At 42.5% G+C, this 25,626-nt stretch overlaps 1 protein-coding gene across 4 annotated transcripts in view; it reads right to left on the bottom strand.

Annotated features, from left to right (window-relative positions):
* Nucleotides 1–25,626, bottom strand: part of nhsl1b (NHS-like 1b) — a 91,500-nt gene that overhangs the window by 52,482 nt on the left and 13,392 nt on the right. Inside the window, exon 1 of one of the 4 annotated variants that reach the window (XM_062410867.1) lies at nucleotides 2,057–2,308. The exons of the other annotated variants lie outside the window; for them this stretch is intronic. Within the exon in view, the coding sequence (XP_062266851.1) occupies nucleotides 2,057–2,303 (247 nt within the window). The 5' untranslated portion in view covers nucleotides 2,304–2,308. Of the gene's footprint in view, nucleotides 1–2,056; nucleotides 2,309–25,626 lie in introns of those variants that run through there. 4 annotated transcript variants of the gene reach the window in all.

The raw sequence follows: 25,626 nt of genomic DNA, 5'->3' as shown, positions 1-25,626 counted from the left end.
CTCAAGTCATATATTGTTAAATTTGCTTTTCCCCGTGTTCATAAACTAGCTAGCATGCAGGCTGGAAAGGCACGAGTTTAACGTATAAACTTGCCCAAAGACCGACTGACGACGTGGTGCATATTGGAACTAATTCTTCTTGTGTCTTTCAGGAGAAACTTTCACGGAAACCTTTAGTGGTGATGTCCCTTAAGAAATGAAGACTCATCCAATCTAAATTCTAAACAATTAAATACTTTTTGAGGCAGTTAGCAACTGTGTAGAGGAGCAGCCCTGAGGATGTTTGTTCAGCGCAAACATGGACGAGATGAGTGTGACTGACCACACAGAGGTCAAGTATAGTACATTGAAAGATATGGCTTGGATACCACACTTTCTGTACCGATAGACAGTAGATATTCTACAGCTGTAGATTTAAAACACTGCACTGCGATCAGTAAAATCACCTTATTTGAACAAAACATATCAAGTGTGTGTTTTCCCCAGTAATTCCTCCACTAAGTACAATCATTGAATTGGTGAAAGTCTAAAGCCGCTTGGATGTGACGATGATGTTCTGTGAGCGTTTCATCTTTGCCTGGCTGCAGCTTCTATTCTTTGACTTTGGGGGGAAAAAAATGTCAGGAGCTCAAACCATTCAAGCGATGTGCAGCCCCGAGCTGTTTTAGGCCGGGGCAGGTTCAGAGGTGACTGAGTGGCTCGGCGGGGGATTGAGACATGCAATGAACGGCAACAACAGCAACAAGCTCCGCATTTCTGTGAGGCAACAAAATGGCAGCTTGTGCTTAGGTTACTCCACGTGTATTTAAGGGCCACTATACAGATTTGTTGAGTTATCAAAGCAGCATTATGTATGTATGTAAGAATACTGGCAGCTTTCGAGTGAGTAAGATCATTGTTGCACTTACTGGCAATGTAAGGGAATTAGCTTGACGCGTTCAGCCTACAAACAAAACGAGACTCTTCTAAACGTGTGCTGGTTTTGTGTAGGAGTGAAAAATAGCCTGATCAATCAGGGTGAAAACAGGTGACACCACATTCCCACCCCAACAGCGACATGTTTAGACAGCCAGAGTGTAATTCTATGTAACTGTAGATATGCAAATTAGGAAACATATCACAATATCAACTTCACAATGCAGTGTGATGTTGTTTTGAAACCAGAGACTTTTTTATATGAATAACAAAGAAGATTATGGATGACAAACTAGTTCTTACTGATCTGAGGCCAGTCGAGAGATGGCAGCGGTATGGGTCAGGGTATCTGTTTCTTTTTCCATTCTCAGTTAAGGATTAGGTCTACTGTTACAATCATTTTTTTAAGAGCGTCTTATTGACACTGCTGACACACACGCACAGTCCCACACATACATCTAATTAACTCATCAATAAGTAATGAGCCATGTCTAGAAACACTAAACCCATGAGGTACTAAGAGAAGTACAAATAGCATTCTTACCTTCTTTCTAAGCAGGAGTTCATCCAAATATTAACAGGAAATGTAAGTGAAGTAATTCATGAAAATGATCCCTTGCCATGAGTGATGAACTATCCACACACACTCTAATATACCCTCTCACTGGCACCAGATCATGCACTCACATCGCCACCAGCCTGTGAAATCACCGTGCCATCAACCGTTTCCAGCCGGACGCATGATTGTTTATCTATCACACACACAAAGTGCCATTTGACCCCCCCATAAAAGTCCCACTGACTACATTTACCTCCCACACGCTCCCTCCGGCAATCAGGAAGTGTCTGAAACATGGAGCTGGAGAACAAGGGGCCATAAAAAGACTGTGGCCCACTTCTTGCGTTGTTTGTGCATGTAAACAAAGTCATTCACTGGCTTCCTGGCTGAGCTCGAGAACAAAAATCCATTCAAGTGAGCTCAGGGCATTGTGTGAAGTTGTGATGCAGCCAAACCAAACACACAACATGTGGTTTTGTTGGTGTCTATACTACAGAGTTTTCTGTAGCATAAAAAAACACTGAATAAAAACCAATAGTTGTGTTTTCATTCCTTTGTTTCCCTGCAACTTTTCCCTCTCACCTATTTTATGTTGAGGCTGGTACACCCAGCTGTCATCATCATCATCATCATCCTTGTCCCCATCTGCAGCATGAAGGTGAGTGTGTGAGTATGCATGGCCGTTGTGGACGGCGTGGAGCTCGTTCTGGCTGTGGAAGATGCGTCTGCTCTGGCGGGAGAGGGTGGACACGTTGAGCCAGCTGAGAGCGCGGGACAGGCCCGCCGGTTTGTCCTTCTGAAAGGACGCAGACCTCCTGTCTCCTCTCATCCTCACTAAGGTAAGGGCAAGTCCAAGATGGGAGGATGCACCATCAAAAGAATGTCTTTCAAAATGAGGGAAGATAATCCTCAGATGCAAATTCTTAGATTGGTTGTTATACGTTCAACTCAATTTGCCAAACATTTCTTTCGTTTTCTTTCACTCTGCTTGCACTGTCCCGCATCATGACTCTGACCCAGGCGGTCTTAGCTTCAAACCCCTTTCTCCTTTAATTCATCTCTCTGTCACAAGCCAAAAGTCAAGGCTAAATCATCTCCTTCCTTTTCTGCTCGTCCTTTGTGCTTCAAGACTCCGGGCGGGATTCCCAAACCCAAAAGGAGTAATTAGGCGATCCAGCAATCTGGAAAATCACCGCCCCTTAGCAGCACACATTCGCACGCACACTCCTGAATGTGCACGCTCACTGCTGGCTGTAACATTTCCCTCGGGTGCACGACAGGGGTGGAGAGCAGTTTCCAAATGACATCAAGATACTTTTCCAATCAGAGCAAGTTCAGCGGTTGTTGTTTACGATCATTTGTGCCCTTGAGCGCTGTTGCATCCAGTTGTTAGCGCACACACGGTGTCACAGCAAGTCCAGACCTAGAGGTGAAAAGACTGGATAGATTCCCACACGCTGGCATAAACAAACTCACATGTCAGATCCTCCCGCTACAGTTCCAGCTCCAACTCCTCTTGTGTGTTGTTGTGCAAAAAGATAACTCCATGTGTCAGGGTTTCCAGAAGAGTTCATCGACCTTAACTCTTCATAGCTGTTGGGGAATGAAGAATAAAAAGACTCCGGTTGTTGAAGGCCGTCGGGATCGGTCTCTCCAATCAGCTGATCAGCATAGGTGATAAACAAATCACCTGTACTATAAAGAATCACGGGGGCCAACTCACACACACCCAGCGTGATGCAAAAAAATGATTGTAGGTGTGAGGATTCCCTGAATGCCGCTCACAAGTCAGACCTAAAGAGTGTGACTACGGGAGTTGGCTGTGTGTGTGTGTGTTTGTGTGTGTTGTGAGTACAGGGTTAAGGTTACACCCAACCCTTGTAGCCACGGTGCTGAAATACGAGTACGCCTGTCCCTTCTTCCCTCCCTCCTTCTGTTTTCTGTGATTCCCGATCTCTGCCCCTCCCCTCCATCCGTTTGCCGGCATGGCAACCCTTCTTCTCTCCCTCCCTTTCCTACCTTCCTCACACCTTTCTTTCCACACTTGTTTACTCTCCTCGTTATCTCTGTCATCTCTCGTCCATCAGGTGCCTCCGTTTTCGGACAAAGAGACAGTGCCCCTCTCTTTGAATTGAGCAATGCAGACTATAAGAGAACGCGCATTAGATCTGCAGGGTCAGAACCACTATGCTTTAAGGTTGTTTATAGCACAAGGCTGTACATTTAAATACATGTTAAGAACAAGTTCAAACCCGGACTGCAGCAGACATTCTTCCAAAAGGAGCTGGTTAAACAACTAATGTAGAGCGTCTCAAAACGGGGCTGAACATGGAACCATCAGAATTGACACAGCAAAGAAAGACTTGTGTCAATTGTTTCGGCGATCCCACTTAAAGTTGTTTTTAGTTTTCCAAACATTTGTGAAAAATGTGTTCTTCTGTAAAACACAATACACAACAACACACACTTAACTGCCCAACATGTAGTTGAGGTAGGATTGAAAAAGCAGCAGAGGCCCCCAGGGACAAAAACAAAGTCTTTATGACGCTCTGTAACTGGGTTAGGGAGGTGGAGTTTTCCCACCCAAGTGTAACCACAGAGGGTGTGTGGCCACGAAGGTGTTTGTGTGTGTGTGTGTGTGTGTGTGTGTGTGTGTGTGTGTGTGTGTGTGTTTGTGTGTATATTGTATACACGTGTTACAGAAACCTCATAACCCTAATCAATGGCTTTTCATCTTCTTGTTTCCACTTTAGCCGGAATGCAGAAAATAAAACGAGGAAGTGGGTTTAGTTTAGACGCCAATTTGAAGGAACACCTCCCTGTCGAGCGATGCCTTTTGTGGATCCATTACACACTGGTGCAAGCTGATCCCAGATTTGTGGCTTGGTTGAGTGTAAACCTAGACTTACTGTAACCCCCCCCATCAATCTGTCAGGTCCCCGACCTCATTTTCTTTTTCCCTTTAGGGAGGAAATCTACCATCTCAGGACTTGCGGAGGTGGACAACTGACACACACACAAACAAATGTATGCACATACGCAAACACACATATTTACTAAGACACATTAGGCCACAGTCCTTTAGTAATTAGACTGCACTACACTCTGCTGTGAAGGAGTGGAGGAATCAGTTCATAAAGGGACCAAAAGAATTAGGAAATGAAAATAAGTCGATTGAAACAACATAAGTCAATGGGTTAATTGCATGGCTGTGATGAGGGAAACGATGATTAACAAACCAACATGTCAACATGGGGAACGCTATAAAGTCAATACTACTGGACAGTCAGGGACTCTGGATTTCTGCTTTTCTTGAAGAAAAGACGTTTTAGTAGCATAACCCTCAAAGGGAATAGAAAAGTCAAAGGTCATCATAAGAGGTCAGCAAAGTGGTACGACCCCCACCTCACTCCCATTTCCCAAATCCCCCTTTTTTCATTCCCTTAAAGCTGCTCGCACAGAGAAAGTGACAGCAGTGACAATAGTCAATATGTTCAACCGGATATGTGGATTGGATTTTAACGGCTTAAGTGTGGCTGCTTCTCCTCCTCGGAGAATATCAACATCAGTCTTTGACATGTTTTAAGAGCTGGCTCAGTTTCAATCAGTTGTTGACATTTTAATAGGGGGTATTTTAAAATATATACTTGACTTTAGAATTGAAACCCAAAATAAACTGAATATGTGTCTATTTTAGGAGTGTAGCGTCTTCGTCTAAATTTGATATAAATTTGTATAGGTATATGCACTTTATGCCATATTTTGTAAATGTTCTTCCCTAGTGATGATTTGAACTAAAAAGCTTATATAAAGCAGAAGACCACTTACAGGTTATTTAAGAAACAACTTAATCTGCACCACCCTCATTTCAAACCCCAAATCTATGTTCTGTTTGAACAGAACATATATTTCATAAATGTCCCTTTGGGATATTCTTGCTCTGACACGTGATAAGAAAGGAGACAGAAGGCAAAGCACAAATAAGACAAGACAATGACGGACTCAACTTAAACTGCTGGGTAATTAAGTTAAATTACATCAAATCAGACGAAATTAAAGGTTCTGAGAAGATAAAATGTATCCACACAGTCCCGCATCACAAAGACAATACAAAGTTAAATGGCAGATATTTATGACCATCTGACACGTCTCAAAAAGAGACATGTAAAACAGGAAGATGACGACACTGACACACCGAATGACACAGTGCAGATAACACATCTGACAAAAATGATGGAGAATTTGCTCGGCTGACTAAACAAAACCTCCTGCTCCCTCCTCTCCTTGATGCACGCACACACACTTGGATGCAATAACCAGTTGCGTGACACAGACAGGAGACAAGTGCCCTGGTTGCCAGGAAACACAATCAGACATCAGATAGGGCTGGATCAATCCACAGCGACCAGACGCTAAAGGTAAACATAGCAGACAAACAAGTGCAGCACAAGTAAAGCACACACAGGCACACAAGCAGACACAAAAAACACAATTTAGTGCATCTGTAAGTCTACTTTTTTTTTATTTTTACCAAAAGACTTGGCGGAGTGTTTGTAGCAAATTCCAGATCCCAGTAAGTACAGTCTCGCAGTGTGTGTCTCTCAGCGGTAATGGATCCACAGAGCCCGTTAAACACAGGGGTTCTGCTCCGCCGCAGAGGAAAGCTTTTATTACTACACACACCACCCCACATTTACTGAGACAGTTATATGAGAGTTGGTGTTTATGTGTCTCTGTAGCATCTGCCGGCAAACTGGACAAGACATGTTGGTAAGGGTCAGCTCGACTTTTTAATTTTTTTAAACTAAACTGGTTTTACTGGAGCCACATGCAGATCGATGTGATATAAATCTGCTTAAAGAGAAGCAGTTAGATCAAGGTCTGTTTAAGGGTCAGAGTATCAAATATGGTTTAAATTAGGGTACACCTCCAGGGAAGTAATGCAAGTCAATGGAAGTATGCAGCACCCCTGTGTGTGTGTGTGTGTGTGTGTGTGTGTGTGTGTGTGTGTGTGTGTGTGTGTGTGTGTGTGTGTGTGTGTGTGTGTGTGCTGTAAGTTCTATATTAGGTGCCTACAGGAGGTGTTGGAATCTTCACTGAAGGAGTAAAAAGGGCATCTACCAGTTACAAAATCATGTGTATGTAAGGTATAAAGCTATTTGTATATGTACGAACTATAGACTGTATATTGAGTTGGATGATATGGCTCTACTTCCTCCCTTTTTACATTTTTTGTTCGGTTCATGTCCCAACCATTAGAACGATTTATGATCTATACTGCCTCCAGCTGTATAGCCGTCGTGGCATCCATCTCTAAAGTGAAAACAGCTAAAGACAACAAACAGAAGCTGCTTAATAATGTGAGCTTACAAACAACGTGTGTGTGTCTGTCTCACTCAGCCATCAGAGCCCCATTAGGGTCCACAGACCAACCTCATGATGCACTTCATTTGTCACTAAGTATGATGGGAGGTTTGAGGGGTTGGGTGATTTCTGGGTGTCACTCTTCTCAGTACAATGAATGAGGCATGAAAACTCCATCGAAACAAATCAGGAGCACACTCTTCTGTGTAACTCGGCCGTGATCAGCCGTCAGGGTAGAAGGAGCTGACAGAGAATAAGAGTGACTAACCCATATGACAATGGACGAGGAGGCTGAGGACAAAGTGACTCACACAGTATAAAATGTCCCTCGATCTGGTTTGATGACAGCTTCAGACCTCCAGGGGGTGGAGAAGGGCAGGTTCATGCTGGTGCCCAGCAAAGGCCCTCTGGTGGTGGCAGTGGAAAGAACGACTGACAGTCCTTCACTTGAGTTGTCGTGGTTTGCTTCAACTTAAACATTTAGTGGTTTAGTTGAACATAATAAGTACGTATACTGTCTTTCATATTGAAGAATCTGTTAATGTTCAACACTGTCCAAGTACACTGATTATTCTACAGCCTTGTTGATTTGTAACTACTTTCCCCAGCCACAAGGGGGAGCCCTCTCACTGTAATTCCTCTGAGGCGCAAACCCTTGTGTTTCTCTGCTGGTCAGTATAGCCTTGGGTCTTCATTGAAAGTTTAATGAGCCAGAAAATGTGCCTCCTCTGTGGGTCTGGGTGTTTGTACATAACTCTTATCTATGAGGCTACGCTAAATAAACAAAACTGTGTGTGTGTGTGTGTGTGTGTGTGTGTGTGTGTGCAGAGATATCAATCTTAAATTTGGATGACGGTACTATTTAAGACTTCCAAGGCCTACATTTTGCCTCGGTGGAACAGCCCCTTCGAGGACACACACCCACACACCCACACAAACAAACACAAGGGTCTTTTTGACTACTTCGACAGGACCTAAGCTGGTACAAACCCCTGGAGTAAATCCAGTCAATATACTCTGGTTAGAAGACAAATCCCCTCATTCCTTTGGCCACGTGCTGTATTATTCTGACATCTATTATTCCAGTGTGTGTGTGTGTGTGTGTGTGTGTGTGTGTGTGTGTGTGTGTGTGTGTGTGTGTGTGTGTGTGTGTGTGTGTGTGTGTGTGTGAGCTAAGGACCACCCTTGTCAGACACCCCTCCTCCTGTGTATGAACTTAAAATGTGAATGTGTAGATTACTGTATGTGTGTACCCGAGAGTCACATGTGAATGCAGTTTATCCACCGAGACAAAGAGAAAAGTGAAGCAGGTATTGACCTATGACCCGTCAGCCCTGACCAAAAGCACCAGCTGACTCCAGGATTAACTTTGGCGATAAGTCAGGCTGCACGAGTTTGTGCACCCAGCCAGAAAACACTGGGCTCACTTTCTGCTGAACACATGCACCATCGTCAAAACAAAGGACGAGGAAGCACAGCTGGGTGTCTGAGCCACATCTGTGAAACAGAATCAAAAGCTCTGCATGAAAGGCTGTGAAATGTACGAGACTACTGTATGTGTACGGACCAAGAAAAAAAAGAAAAAAGGCAAGGCATGAAAAGAACAAAAGTTTGAGAAAGGAGTGGCACACGGCTTGCAAGACAAATGAACTCCGGTAATCTGAGCAGGGTATTCACACACACACACACACACACACACTGCGACGCACACGCCCAGGAGGGCTGCGTCCAGTGGTTGAAGGGGGAGAGAGGGTGCGGTCGACTCTGTGCATTCCTGATCAGTCGTGCCTGAGTGCTGGAGCTGGTACAGCAGACCCGAGGCCAGATGTGGTTTACATGTGCAATGGAATTAAGAGTATGGAATCTATAAAATCATGTACAGATGGTGCTTTGCAAAGTAAAAGAAAAGGACTCTAGGTGGAAATTCATATTTAGGATTTAATGCAGCCTCTGTTTTATTCAGCCTCATTACAGCTGAGTAGTGGATGAATGCAAAGCAAAACTGATTTTCTCCAGCACATTATACAATCTGACACCTGCACAAAATGAGTTGAATGCTTTACCCCATGAAAACTAATAAACTTGCATTTTGCTACGGAAATAACAAACTGTGCATACAACTCAAAATCAACAGTCAGGTTGGGCACTCAGCATTCTACTGCCACGCAGCATGTTTGTCATTGCAACAGTGTTTGAACTAGGCTGACGTTATTCTGACATGTGACTGAACCTGTTTTTAAATCCCACAGGTAGAGCTGCGCCTGGTGGAGAAAGCATGTGTGCGAGTGTGTGAGCATGTTCTTTTCCAGCCTTGATTGAGTGATGACAGAAGGTCGACAAACAGCTGTTTAAAAAGGGAAGCGCCCGTCATGACACAAGAATGTTCAGTTTTACTGTACACACTCATAAACGAAAAACAAACTCAAACTCTGCACGCCACGGATATAGTACTGGTATGCACATACATGCACACAGACACACACTACACCTCTTCGACCTCCACTCAAGATTTCAACCCTTGTGTTGTATTTCTAGAACATTTGACTGCAAATATATTTGTGTGCGTGCCAGTAAACTGCATTTGTGTGTAATGCTGGGAAAAACAGCGGGCTCTGTGCTGATGTGAGCGTCTATTCAAGAGCGACCCCCAGAAGTGACACTCAAGATATTCCAGCAGAGACAGTGGTGAAGACCATTTCTCATGACGGGCACCACAACCTTTTTGCTGCCAGAGGATTTCTTGGTTAATATCCAACTAAACACTAGTCTCTCAACATAAAACACTGTCAGGAGGACAACCGTTATGTTTGCATGAATGTACAGGAATGGCCTCTTCTAGATGTGGGATGTATTTTCAGATTCAATGGATGTTTTTTAATTTGTATTTAATTGTTTTATTATTGCATTTTCTGGTTGGCCGAGCGATAAATTAATCATTTAGTTAAAAACTCATCCTATCAATTATGAAAATGCCTAAATAATAAACAAGGGACACTGTTATTACTGCTAACACAATTGCACTTGGCAGACATTATGTTATTGTGCAGCCCAGGAGTGTGAGAGAGAAACTAAGCAAGAATAAATAGACTAAAATTAGATGAGGAGATAGAAACAAAGGAGGATGAAAGTAAAGGTTTTTTTAATCAGCATGTTTACAACCTACCGAGGTGTGAGTATTATACGCCACGTGTTTACATATATAAAAGCTTTTAACAAGCACACGAGTGGAACACAGAGGGAGGAAAACGCTAATAAAAGCCAGGATGTGTCAAATAACAGTGGCAGCAACCTGGTGGTATAGCCGGAGGAGTGTGTGCGCGCGTGTGTGTGTGTGTGGCCCTCGCCCATAATTCCTGTCACTGTATGTGTGTTTAAAAAAAAGTATCTGTAAACTTTCTATCTGCAGCTTGTCCAGAAACACTCAGCGCTGATTTAAAGAGGAGGGCGATGTAGAGGGAGAAAAGGAGACTTAAGAGCAGAAAGTGATGGCGTGCAGAAGTGAGGTGAAAGAGAGAGGGAGATAGAGAAAAAGAGAAAGAAAATTCAAAAAGAGAGACAGCGGGGAAATTATGCTGATTAAGCAGACGGCAGGCCAACCGTTACCTTGACAATAGGGGCCGACACTTTGCCCTGTACAGCTGGGAGCGCACACACACACACACACACACACACACACACACACACACACACACACACACACACACACACACACACACACACACACACACACACACACACACACACACACACACACACACACACACACACACACACACACACACACACACACACACACACACACACACACACACACACACACACACTTGTTTTTTTTCCATGCTCATCCCTCTTACCCAGGCTCACAGTGATACATCAACGCAGCACACCTCCTTTAAATCCTGGACTGAGACCAGCCTTATTTTACAACACACAAACATACACACACAAAAACACACACAGATTCTTGTCTGCAACCTCTTTCCACCCCGCTGGCTCACTCTCCTGACTCCTGATCCAAGAACAGCTCCCAAAGCGAGCCATCCCGTTAGTGAAGGATTTAGTAGCAGAATCCAGATCAGCAGTTGCTGGCTAGACCAGCTGGCATTAGCGACTTCCAGCCGTTACACTCTAGGGTGTAACGGCACATTACAGACAAACTATGGGTGTAATGGGGAGCACACAGACACACACACACACATACAATAGATCAACTTAAAATAGAGTGTCTGAGGGGAACACTCCCATATTGAATAATACAAACAGAAAGGGAGTTTGTCTTCACTCTACTATGATTAACCATGTAATGTGACAAGACTGTCAAAACACCCACCTATTCAAACACACACACACACCAATCAGAAATAGACTCCCCCAAAGACATTCCTCCCACAAGCTGTCAAAAGTTAGAGCGCAGAGTTCCATATGGACACCCTCCGTTTCTCTCCCTCCATCCTTCTCGCCATCTGTCTTTCTCCATCTCTTCACATCCCTTTGTCTCATCTCTCCCTCTCTCTGGCTCCTCTTCCCTTCGGTGTTTGTACATCTCAAATTCCAGAAATGACTGTTTCAAAATCTTTCTCCCAGTGTTTTGTGGACCTTCCTGATTCCCTCCCTCCTCCTCGTCTTATCGCGCCGTCTCTCTTTTCTCAAACACAGCCTCGCTTTGTGTCTCCGAGTCGAGGGAGTGGAACACAAACTCTCAGCCCAGCGCGGACTCAAAGCCAAAAGGCCACTGGCTGTGGCCACCCACCCACGGTGCACCGAAACAGGAGGGACTTTCCATTTGTGCGTGTGCAGGTGGTCGTTGTGTCTGTCTTTCACACAGCGTCTGCTCACAGGTGTGTGTGTATATCCGTACATTTTTCATTGTATCTCAAGTTCCAGTGCTCTCACCTCTTCCTCCTCCTCCTCCTCCTCCTCCTCCTCCTCCTTCAGGGCCTCTGACTGAGCTCAAATCAGCTTGTATTTCTGAGGTGCATGGGAAGGAAACCTCTGTGGGAGCTGTAATTTCATTTGTTTATGTGTAACCTTTGTAATTGTTACTTTTGGAATGAGAGTCCTCCCCACCACAATCACCAGTACACTAAATGATGGGAATATATTTTAGAAGAGCGATGTTTTTTGCCTCCAGTCCAGAGACTTGAAGAATCTGTCATGGGGCAATGCAGCTGTTCTGGTGGCTCATGGCGGCCCAGAACCTTACTAAGACACTTTGTGACAATCTTTTTTTTTTAATATATAAATATATATAAACATGTAATCAGTTACTGGTTGTATTAGTTACCAATTCTTTAGAGTACTGAGGCAAAAACAACCAAAGACGTGTCACTGTCCTAATGTCCATGAACTCCGCTGTGAAAGTGGATCACAGATTAAACGTGATGGCGACGTGGGGTCTAATCTCATGAAAAATCCGACACTCTGAGGTTGCAGTTCAGCCTTTAGTCGAGAGGCAGGGAAAACCCTCCAGTTAAGTCGCGGCTTCATGTGACACACTGGTGACTGCCAAACACAATCTGAAGAGGAGAGGATGAACCATGCGTCCAATGCAGGAGCCAAAGAGGAATGAATGCGTCTAGCGTACAAACCAAATCCCCCAAAGCTGCTGACAAAATAGTTGAAACAATAAATAACTAAAAGAGAAGCAACATTTATATTCTTTATAACATTATAGGGGAAATATGGTTTACAAATGGGAGTTGTCCAATAGAGGACTATTTAATAAAGGACACCGTCTCCAGACCCGTCATAAAACTCCAGTCATAAAATCAGCCGACCATTCTCTAACACTGAGGCACATATTTAAGTGAAGGGTACAGCCTTGTTTCTCAAATAGTGCAAATATACTTGGCTGCATACTACACTGTCACTGTGTTTCTAAGGGCAACCTCTCCACCTCCCACTCGTCTAGACAACACAGTCACTTCATCATTAAAGCGATGCAGGTTTCTCCAGATCAAAGTGAGTTGCCTCAATGCTCCAATGTCAAACAATAACTTTTTTGTTAACATGCATTTAAAGCACAGTGGGGTGAAAACCTTTTGCTTAAGTTATTTAGTCACACTGTCGTTGCACTGTCAATTAAACTGTGACCACTAGGGGACAATAACGAACGACCTAGTGAGATGACGTTGTAATTTAGTGTGCAAACATGGAAGTTGTGGTCTTCACCATTATTGACGATTAAAATTTACCTGAAGATTTGCCCCTGAAGTTATGGCAGAGATGCACAAAGGGCAAAGATTTATGAAATTAAGACGACCAAAATGAGACGTCCCGTTACATTGAATTAAATTGGGGATTGTGTTTGAATTTTAGATGTTTAGATGAAATTGAAAATAACCTAGGATGTGACCTTTCTCTGAACTTTAGCTTTGATTCTTATTTAATCCAAAATATATATTGTTACAGATAAGTACTTTTAAATGGGGGATTCAGGGGCTTGGACATGAACTGCTTTCTATGAAGGGAAATTGCAATTTTCTGTGTAGTTACAGAGTCAAGATTTCATGTTCTTACAAGAGAGGAAAGAAAGGAGAACTGAGGCACACGCTTCTTGCCCAAAGGCTCATTTAATGAGTTGAGAATAGGAGAGTTAATAACCTGTAGAGACCCAGATGAGTCGCTATGTGGCCTTGAGCACTACACACACACACACATACAAACGCACACACAATAACCCAACCTCATTTAAAAAAGAAGCAAGCCCAGGAGACTCCATACTGTCTGACAGACCGACGCCGGAGTACATATTCACATTTGAACACAAACACACACACATACACGTGGCTTCTTCACTGATAACAAAGATCCTGTCAACTCCAGTTCAGCTGCTCAAATTCATTGCTCATTAATTAGATTTATAGATATTTTTCCATTTTTCGACAGAGCAAAACTGTGAACATAATCTAAACTGCTGTGAATCGTTAGAAATTTGTAACAGTACATAATTCATCTTAAGAAGCTTGAAAAACCATTCAGTCTTAACTTGATGCCAACACAGATGTTTTAACAGAAGCCACCAACTCTTGAATACGGTTCCTACTCTCCTTTTCTAAAAGGCCTGAAAAAAAATTCTTGATACATACAAATACAACGATTTTTGACCAATGAACAATATGACACCACACATATCGTGCAAGTCCTGACAACTTCCACAAGCGTACATTCTTACGGCCTTCCTGAAAAACATTATTTTCCTTTTAATAATAATGGAAATCGCTGAGAATCTAAGTGGCCAGTTGAACTCGTATGACCAGTCATCTGCAGCTAAAGGCTCCTGGTTGGATAGAAAGAAGACCGGTGTGATGAGAAGTGATATGGGTCATAGGGCGGTGAGAGCAGGCCAAGCACACAGCAGTGGGAAAACGCTTCCCGGCTGAACTGTAGGAGCTGGAGTCTCTGTGGGTGGTTACCAAAGACACTCCAACTGGGTACGACTGTGGATTCATGTGTGTTTGAATTATACAGAGAGGAAAACAGAATGGCGCCTGTCGGCTCCGCATGGTATAGCATTGACTAAACACTGAGGTTAATGATCTCGCACACACACCAGGCACTATTTCATGTTCTGTTCCCATGTCAAAGAAGATAACCCTAAGGCCATTTACACAACCTTAGAAACACACTTTTACACACAATCACAAAATCTAACAACTCATAACACAAAAGTTAGATTGCCCTACATTCCTAAAGACACATCCTGAAGCTCCCAGGTTACTCCCACAAAACAAATCTATAAATCATGTGTGGCTTCATTGAAATGTTCAAGTAATTGGCTTACATCTGGTTGAGCAGCCAAAAAGACAGAGGGAGCAATATGAAAACAAGAGCAGGTAAGATTTCTAGTATAACAATTACATCTGCCAACAAATCTTGGTGTGGAGAGCAGGCTGTGCTGTGATGCAATGGAAAAGATCACACAGGGCCACAGTGTGTCAAATAAAAGCACTTACCTGTTGAGTTGCACAGGGAGTGTCATACAGGGGTCAGAGAGAAGTCGCGTGGAGGTAAAAACCAAGGGCACAGTCATGTAGAGAGAAGATGAGAGAAACATTGAATTAGATGAGCTTCATTTGGTTGATGTTTTCTCCAAAAGAGACAGGAAGTACATTGAACCTTGATAGGACCACAAGATGTGTCACAAACAAGGTGCTAAGGGTCTTTTGTTTGTCAACCAGTGCGTTTGCAGGAGTAGTGTGTGCTCACCCCCCCCCCCCCCCCCCACCAGTGCTATTTGTTACTGTTTTCCGATGTAAGTGAGTCCTTGTGTTTGGTTTCAGATGTAACCACAGCGGTTAAGACAACAGTGGATTCACTGGGCAGTTTATTCCACCACTTCCCAGCCTGATTTGAGAAGAGACTTCACCAAGACGAGCAACCACAGTGGGTTGATTATTGTGATCGCTCTATTGTGAACATGGTTTGTCAAGGTCTGATGACAACTGAAGGCCCATGGCTGGAGCAAAACTGTAAATACATCGTCTGCCAAGTTATTTCACCAGTCGTTTTTTCTTTATCATCATTGGAAAACAATATCACGAAATAAACATTCAACAGGACACTAGAGAACACATTTTTGTTAAAGCACCGCAAAGCTAAACTTTCTTTTCATAATGTAAACTTGATCGAATCAATGTGTCATAAACATTTACAAATGTCCTGACCACAGTGGGATGACAGTAAGGGCGCTCTACTCTTAACAGGAGCCAAGCAGTTAGGATGTTTGTATCACACGTTGCATAATAGTAAAATCCTCTGAGAGAAAATCAAGATCATAATAAGCTAAAAGGATCCACAGGAGAGTTTTGTTTGGATAATGTTCAATGATGAATCAAATGAAAATCATAGGAGAACTGCACGGATGATGCAAACATATCGAGAGATGTTATGAAGCTGCAAAATAATGAAGCAGCAAATGACAAACACTCTTAATAGTGCTGATAGTAATCAGTGACACTTTTCCAGAAGCAACAGCTTTGGAGAACTGAGTGACGATAATTAATACAAATTTAACACCTGTACTCTGATTAAAGGAGAATGATAAAGATAGGAAATATGGTTTAAATTGCATTTTATGCTGTTTATGCAGGTTTATAAATTCTATTTTAGATTTACTCTCATAAAAACACATAATGGTGTGAATCTAGGTGTTTGGTATAACCTCCTTATGAATGTAGAAGAAAATAAACAAATGTACTCGACTCAAGCTTAACCTCTAGTAGCATTTCTCTTTCCATAAGCGAGAAAGAAAAAACATAATCACAGCAAAATCCGCATAGGATAAGTTCATTGAAAATGATTGTAGGAGAATGTGCAACAAAGGAAGGATTTCATATAATCATATAATATAAAAAAATAACATTGGTGATTAAATAACACCATGCAGTCATAAATAGTAATAAATACATGGCGACAATGGGTTGAAATAAAAATAGAAGAGTGTGAAAATGTTGAGAAATGTGTTAATGAACACTATAGCAGCCTTGCTAATAAGCAAAGTCACACCTTTGATATGTGGTTAGTGGGGTGGTGTGTGTGCGTTTCTGTGTGTGGGTGGGTGTGTGGGAGAGGGGGGTAGAAGACCTGCCAAATGGTAAAACAGAAAAATCATTCTACGGGTGCAACTTGTGAGATAATTTACAAAATCTAGTCGGAAATCTAAAGAAAATTCACATCTACTTTCAGTATTCTACATCGTTAAAAGCTGAATTTTGCACAAAAAACAGACTTGTAATGAATTAAGCTGAAAAATAAACGAGCCATGCCAGTTTAATTCTATTTCATTTATTTCTAAATCTAATCAAATTGCTTAGAATAGCTCTTCTTCATGTTGTTAAAGACTACACATGATCTGACCACAGAATTTAATCAACAGCTCTCTCAGTCTGACATGCTGAATTAACAGGCATAGAATCTGAATTTTGCACAGTAATTTTTGCCCAGTTAAACAAAGCTTAACTCACAAGCTGTGTGGAGCTATTTAGTTAATGTGCTTAAAGAGTTTCTAATGGAGGCAGGAGTAGCGTCTCATGTGTTTCCAAAGATGAAACCCCTAATTAATAATGCAATAATTCAGATTGAATTATTCAAATGGTATACAATATACAGTATATGTTTCTGTAACAATATCATCATCCAGGAGCACTAGGCTGCACTGTCTGACCTGCTGAAGACATACATTACAAAAAAGAACTCTCCCTGAATCAGTTTCACGTTAAAAACAAAGATTATCAATACCACTTTAAAAAAAAGCAGATTATTTTAGATTACACACACTTGATGACAGATAGTCACCCAGACTAGTTTGTCATAAGTCAGACGTCACCATAAAAAACTGGTAAGATCAGTCATTCCACCTGTTATCACACATAACATCAAAACAAATATCAAGTATTGTGTAGAGGAAAGAGCTTATCACCTGCAGTGACCACTCCATCTATATCTCCATCAGCTTCCATTCATTGTCCTTCCCACCATTCAACTCAGTCCCAGAGTTCAGGCTCCTCGCTGCTCTTCACCCAGTCATCCCAGTAAACCCACGACCTGAACGAGGCGAGCTCACAGCCCACACTGCTCTCTCTGCTGGTTAGCACCAGATTTGTACCGCTATCAGTCCCTCGTCTCCTTTTCCAATTCACACTGTTCACACGTGTTAGTTTTTTTTTTCCAATTTCAGCTTCCAGATCTCCATCACCTGTTATATTCTTCCACTGAGATCACACCATCTCCTTGCAATCTATGTTTTTAACCATTAAGCTCTGCCAGGACTATTGGAGCTGTAAAGTTGTAAACATAGGTGAGTGTGCACAAATAATTTGCCTAACACACAAACACACAGGGAAACACAAACATATATCTACCTTCATAAGGGTTCCTCCTTTGCTTCCGGTTCCAAATCCTAATCCCTTTAACAGGCATGATGTTATCGGATCACTACACTGTTGCAAACATGGTCCAAGGTTTGGTCCAAGCACAACACAAAACAGACCACTATGCTCCCATCATCAGTTGAGAGACTACACATGGACACACACCCACTCACAACCAGCAACCTCTGCACTGTCTCGCTGCACGCGTCCAGAGCCCGCACACACGTTGGCCAATCAAAAACCTGACACAAAGAAAGACGGGTACGAGTGAAGAGGGAGGGGTGCTTTCAAGGGGCCCTGGACTGGTGACCCCCCCACCCCCACCCAAACCCTGAGGTTGCTACGGTGAGGCAGTCGCTATCTGCCAGAGGCTGCTGTTGCCAGGGCGATGCAGTGTGGCTCGTACCCTCTTCCAAACAGGTCTTCAGGCCCCTTTCATTTATCAAACCCTGGGTCATCGGCACATTCACAGGGAGGCACACACACTCACACACACTTCTGAAATAGGGTCTTTGAGGCGCTAAGCTGCTGAGCAATCAAGCCTAAAGGATCTCCAGGTCTAATTTGATGTGAGTCAGTCTGGTGAAGGAGTAGCTTGAACACATTTGGCTTTTATTTCAAAACAGGTGTTAAAACAGCTCCATAACAATCAGCTTAAGTTTTAAGTCTAGTTACTTTAACGATTCAGGAGCTATTGTTACACTATTTATCAAGGCCTGGTTAAGTGAAAACATTTTGGTGTCAGGCGACCTTAAACAAAACTAATTGTAAAGTATTAAACAGAATCTCAAATGTACGCCCACACACCAATTTATTAAGACCCCTCCCCCAAACTTAAGGTCACAGAAAATAATGAATGCATTTAAATGTCCATAAGGGAAATCAAACAAGGGAAAAAGAGACTCCTGAGGTAAATGCAATTTTGATATGCACTATTAAATGTCCACTTAGCTACAAATGTTTATGTGTTTAGGTTGATATGTTTAGGGACGTTAGCAGCTCCATAAAAATGGCCTCTAGCTGTGTCTCAATTCAGATGTCTCCTCACACAGAACAAAAAAGTTGTTTACTTCTCAAACTCTCTCCAACATTACTTTACCCTCTGCCCCAAGCCTACTATCCTCCTTTCACTATAATCCTTTTGTGCTCACCGTTAACTTTCCTCTGTCCTCTCGACAGATTTCACTTCACTCCATCATCTATCTCCTCTCTAGATAGATAGATAGATTACTTTATTCATCCCCGAAGGGAAATTAAGTCGTCATAGCAGCCGGTACATTTGAATAAAATAAAATAAAATAAAATAAAATAAAATAAAATAAAATAAAATAAAATAAAATAAAATAAAATAAAATAAAATAAAATAAAATAAAATAAAATAACAAACAAAGACGTCTCTCTGTCTAATGTGATAATTAGGGGGTTGTTAGAACCACTCACATGGAGAAATGTTCACCGCCTTATTCAGTAAAACATGCCTGATCAGAGAGAAACATTTTCCAGGAAGTCCAGTCGGAGGATGGAATTTATGCATGTAAAAGATTCTATGGAGCCAAAACATAAAAGAAAATCACACACACGATTTGACAACTGGTTGTCGAGTCAGTCACTCGACAACCATCTGCTGCGCCTGCATACTTCCCCATTTCAGATGAAAACCTATCAGGCTGCCTGGTTCCCAGTGAAAAAAGGTAATTATGTGTGTGAACAACTCTCTGCAACGCTGCTTGTGTTGTTTGCCTTTCACAACTTGCAATGCAAACGGAAATGTTTTGACTATCCCCTTTTCCGCAGACCAGTTGATCACTACCGTTCGACTTTTTCCAGTCCAGCAGGAAACAGCAGCGAGAAACGTGTCACATCCTGTGGCTGGTGACGCTACCCTGGCCAAGTGAACAATCAGAGGGAGGTGACACAGCTGTCCGATTACGAGTATTTTTCCTCTGCGGAATGCGCGTGGTCAAGAGTCTAGGGTTCAGAGACTGGGATGGAGACAGGGAGAGGAAATGGAAGAGGATACAGTTGACAGCGCCATGTCCCACAGGATGCTGGGAAATGCATGTGCAACACAGAGGTGGTTAATGGTTTGAAGTGTGGACAGGGAGGAGAGGTTGACATAAAAACAACCAAACAGATAGAAAAGAAAATGATATGTACCAAGTACAAAGTCCCATCAACATGCTGGTTTTCTTTGTCATCAACCAAAGCAATTTTACCCTGTATTTTAACCTTAATGTGGCTTAATGCACTCATGATAAACTGAATCATTCATTCCCTTACCTCTCATTTTCTCAACAACCCCTTCTTCTAGCTCCATTCATCTTTGAAGGCATCACTCTCCTCCTCTTCTAACAACATCCTCCCAACTTCTTTCTGTCTACCAGATTGAACATGTCAACAATCTGGTACGTGTGAAGAATTGTCCAAAATTGTTTGCCACAAGTGAGCGTTCACACAAAACTCACACAAACTTTTCCACAGGACTTCCCCCTCCTTTCCATGCTCCGTGCATTTCCTCTCCTCCTTCCTCCCTTCATTTCCCTTGTCACTTTACCGAAAAAAAGAATCTCTGGTGAATAAAACAGCACAAACACAAACCGGAAGAGAAAAATTAATATGACCACAGAGGAGGAAAAAGAGGCAAGGTCACAATTAAAAGGAAGAAGTAAAATAATAAACACAAAACCTCAAGACCTCCAGAAATTCAGCCAACTACTGTTATGGATGTGTTTTGAATATGAAAAAGTACACACACACATATGTACACACGAAGTGAATCTCTGCTGCTGTGGTTGAATGGGTTTGGTCTGAACCGACACGCGGGAGTGCAAACACTGCCACATGGGCTGCCTTGCATTCTAACTCTCTGCCTTCACACCGAGGGGGGGGGGGGGGGTGTGTGTGTGTGGCCAGACCTTTTCTCACACTCCCCAGCATTTGTTGCCAAATTTACACTCATTAGCAGCAGCAAGAGAAAAGTTGACAAGGCCTTCAATCAAACACACACACAAACAACTGGAAAGGCAGAAGCAGACACACACACACGCACACACACAACGAGAGATATGTGTAAAGAAACAGACTCACACACAAGCTCTGCTGTCTGGCACCAGTTAAACCACAGAGTTAAGCAATTACGATGTTTGAAAGAGATGAAAAAGATTTTATCATTTGAACACAGAAAAATGCAGACTTCGTATAAAAGCACAAATTTGTTGCTGCAGTAACAGGCAGCAGTATGTATGTCTGCGTGTGTGTGTGTGTGTGTGTGTGTGTGTGTGTTTGAGAGAGAGAGAGCCTGGACATTATCAGAGGACGGCTGGAGCAGAGAGAAGACAGAGAGGGAGTACTATCAGTAAATGTCACCACTGCACAGTAGCAGGGCACATTGAGCACAGTGTGTGTTCTGTGTCATCTCTCAGGGGTTCAGCTTGTGTCAAATATTACTGCACATACAATTCTGGAAAACAGAACAGGCTGCAATGACAGTAGGTGTGTGGGTCTCCTGAATTTGTTCTTGCAATCTGCGTTTCTATAATAATTTAAATATATTTACACATCACTGTAATCATTACCTACTGATCTGTAACCTTTCCACATGTAGTTCATTTACATTACTATGTTTAAGTTGTAAAATGCATCACTGTCGCTACATTTAGGACATTCACTCTACTCTGGAGTTTTCAAAAACTAACATTTGTGAGCAGATGGTAGTAGCAAGCCAAGACATGCAGCAATGCACCAACAAAAGTGTAAGTGTAGAAAAGGCTTCGCATGTAAAAACTCCACAATTTTGCAAAATTGCATCACGTCAGGAACATGGTCAGGGCCACAGTTTCTCATAAGCTGCTTCCTGTCACAAAGGGGATGTTGCTCTCTCAGCTCCCACCACTTGTAATTAGTTCCTCGTGGATTTGTTTTGCCATTTAGTTTCTTGAAGATAATTCAGGGAGCCACTATCCCATCAGGCCTTCATTTAGTGGCTCAACTGTTTGCTTGTGTATGCTTTAGTTAAGCTGTGCTGGAGGAGAAGTGCATTCTTCTTTAGTGCCATGAAGCAATCCATCATGGAGAACTGATCATAAGACATACCTAATGTTAAACCCTGCTGGTCTTCTCAGGGATTTATTGTTGCTATTCACCTCATGTGGAATAAAATAATCAAACTGGCCAAAGACACTGAGACTTATCATGAGGGTCATCTTGTCTCATCTGCACCACCCGAGCCCTATATTTATATTAATTACAGGCACAGACAGTGTAAATATACTTAAGCGCGTAGCCCAGCCAATGTAACCTAACCCAGCCCAAATGGCACATAAATATTTCTTTGATCGAACCCTTTCCAACCCATCTAGACCTGCCAGGACCAGTCAGGACCAGGTTGGGTATCTACACTCTACACACACACCTGAGGGAGCGGATATGATTCTTAGATAAAACTAGGTGTGATGTTCATATCCAGTTCAGCCGGTGTTCGTGTCCTTATGTGCAGAGTTTGGAAATCGAACACTTCGCTACGATGATTGTGACGTCTGTATTCGTCTTTCTTCTCGAGCGCATTGGTAATTTGACCTGCTTCCATTTACAGTGTCCCAGTGACCCAGGAGGAAAAACCAGAGTCTCAGAGAACAAACTGGTGCACGGTTGGATGTGTGTGACTTCTGGTGTTACTACGTCTCAAGCTGCCTCGGCTGCAGGCTCAGAGTGGCTGGTTAGACGTGAGCTCACACAATGGGCTTCTGTGTGCGAGCGGGCGATGGGGTGGAGAGCTTGAAGGAGAAGAGAAAGGGGGTGAACTTGGCAGTCAGCTCCGAATGTAAAAATTTGACTGTGTAGTTCCAACACAATTCAGAGTTCATAAGTGAAATATGGTTTATTCTTTGCAAAAGCCACTTTCCATATGTACATATAACATATTTAGAAGTTACATGATCAATTCCAGCCAGTTGCATTACATCACTGTTGTAGTGTGAGTGGACAAAAACGCCTTTCAGACAGAATCGGGGTGAGACCTCGCCTAACCGCACATGTGGCAGAACTCAACTACACCCAAATACGAACTCCACCCAAACTTATGCAGAGGACTTCTGGGGAACTATTGAGAAACTATCCGGGTCGAACCCAAACCACAACGACTACGAACCCAACCTTGTGCGAGTAAAGAAACAAAAGGGATGAGCCAAAGGAGGAGCGCAACAACTGCTTAGACCTTGTGTGTCACCTCCCGGCTCCTAAAATTGCCTCCCCTCCCCTCCCTTCCCTTCCCTTCCCTTCCCCAGCCCGCAACAGCCACTTGAAAGGCTCACTGGGTTGGGTTCCCATATGGTGAGGAGACATGAGGGTGTGTGTGTGTGTGTGTCTCTGTTATGAGTATTTGTGTTTATATGACTTCGCTGGTTAAGGGGGCTCCCTCCGACCTACTGCCCTCAGCCTTAAGAAGCCACGGGGGCAGCTGTTTTCCTGAGGAGCCTGTCACTCACTTTCCAACGCACACACACTCCTCCCTAACCCAATTAGGACACCCAGTTATGTTGTTAGTGGCTGTTTACCATAAACTCCCCTCTCCGGTCTTCCCTGGCTTCCTTCATCCTGCCCCCCCTGACCTCTTTCGCCTTTCTTTTCACAGACTCATCTCTAAATCTCCATCCCCCTTCCTTCACTGTATAATCATTTGGAATGTCCCATCCACAAATAAATAAATAAAAGCTATTTTCAGCATAATGTGAAACAACAGTGGGGAGTAAAATCATCCGTGGGTTTGGACTCATTTTGTGCTTTTTTTTCCAAACAAAGTAAATCACAGACTTGAATGGACAGATTTTTACCGCAAAAGGGGGGGGACAGCTGGAAAGAATACTTCTTAAATATAACATTAATCTAGATTACACAACCAACATTCAATTCTCAAAGGCTGACTGGCTTTTTAGTACCCAATACAGTGCATGGAAGAAATAACAACTAAATGAGTACTAACCCCAGTCTTTTAGGGTGGCAACTAATTTATTACTTTAACTGCTGATTATTCTGCCTGGTACTTTCTCAAATCATCAGTTAATGCTTTGATCACAAATTTAAAATTTTGATCAAAAGTATTCCACAGCAGAAGGTGACATTGACTCTCTTATTTTCTCCAAAATTGACTATACGATAAGATGAAGAACACCTACAAAATTTAATTGTTTGTATTTTTGCTTGAAAAATTGTTTAATTGATCGACAAATTGTCTACTCATCAATGAATTGACTAATGCAGCCGTACGTTGTTTTTAAACACAACCAAGAGTCTAGTTAGCTCTGTGAAGTGGTTGAAGTTTGTTTTGCTCTTTCTTTACAGCTTTTGTTTCATTGGAATGTTCGATTGCATTGAAAGGTACACCTAAACCTGGCATTAAACCTCTTTCTCTTCCGCTGCCTTTCTTCCTTTGTCTTTCATCCAGATGTCTCGGACACTTCTATTCTTACTTTTTATCCTCTCGCACCTTCTCAGCTCCTCCACCTTATCCTCTCATTTCCGCTCCCTCCCTCTCTGGACTCCCTCTCTTTCTATTGAGGCACTGAGTTGTGACTGCTGCAGAATGGTCAGCGTGCTGGGAGGGCTCATTCTGGCCAAGAATCTGTGTGTGTGTGTGTGGTTGTGAGTGAGTGGGTGTGTGTCCATTTGTCTGTAACTGCGCTGGTCTGCCAGAAGGAATTAGCCTCCGTTTTCTTCACTCTCTGTTGTGTATAGTCCTGTCTGACTCCTCAGCCTCAATGCCACATATACTGTGCCAAAAAATACTTAGGAAAACTTAACAGAAAGAAAAGGAGGAGGAAGAAATACTGAAGGGCAAAAGCAAGGATAACAGTGAACAAAAGGCAAAGGAGGAAAACATGACAATGAACTGGACCTCTATGTGTTGACAGCCTGTAACTGTCGATTCTACTGTGCATAATAGCCATTCCTCTGATTCATGTTGGACAATTTTTGCAAGTTGTATATAGATGTACAGGGCAGCAAATGTTTGTATCATATCTACAAATGCTTGGTTTGTGGTCTTTAGCGGCCTTATCTACCTGCAACCAAGGCAACCTAGTTATTTCACAAATTTCATTACATTAGATGGACACTTAGTCTATCTTGACTCCATCTTTTACTTTGTTGTGGTAGGTTTCCAAGGTTGACATTACACAGTACTTTATTAATCCAGTATCAAATCCAATAAATATCCCAAACTGTAAGATCTGTAATTACTTGTGTTGGCTGAGAAGGCAGAAAAGAAACTAGATAGTTTGGAGTAGCACCCTAATGTTCATGAAGTAGCATAAGATAAGGAATGCTGATTAGATTTGACAGACACCTCAACATAAAAGCGTCAGCCTACTCGCTTTAACACATGATCTTCAAAGATCTATGTGCTTCAGAAAAAGTAGTTCCTAAGACTATAACATCAAATAAAGATCATGTGGCTCTTGATGAGCTAATAAAGAATAAAGTTTTATTTGATCAACTAGTGAAGTGTTTCCTTACTTTCACAAGAGTATTCACTGGCTTACAAAGAGAAACCTCACAACAGGTTTGAGTGTAATTTTAGCCGGTACAGAATTACATGTATTTGTTGCAGCCTCCACCAATAAGGTATGTTAATCTGTTGAAGAGTCCAAGTGACCATTTGCACCAAATCTGAAAGGATTCTTTGGAGGTGCTACTTTACGTGACAGGGTGATTATCTTCATTTTTAGCTGTAACTAGAAACTGGCAAGAGTTAATATTTGCCCACAAGTGCCTTCAAGCTTCAATATTAATTCTTGATTTGTTGAAATGAAAATAACTTTAATGAAATCACTCCAGTTTTTTTTTCCACAGCTGTCTACAGGAGTCGAAGGTTCCATATTTGTTTGTTCTGTTGCTCTATTGTCGAGTCTCTGTGATGTTTCT

Source organism: Platichthys flesus, chromosome 18, assembly GCF_949316205.1.
Source record: "Platichthys flesus chromosome 18, fPlaFle2.1, whole genome shotgun sequence".
In the NCBI taxonomy this organism is placed as follows: domain Eukaryota; kingdom Metazoa; phylum Chordata; class Actinopteri; order Pleuronectiformes; family Pleuronectidae; genus Platichthys; species Platichthys flesus.
This window is presented reverse-complemented; position numbering and strand designations above follow the sequence as displayed.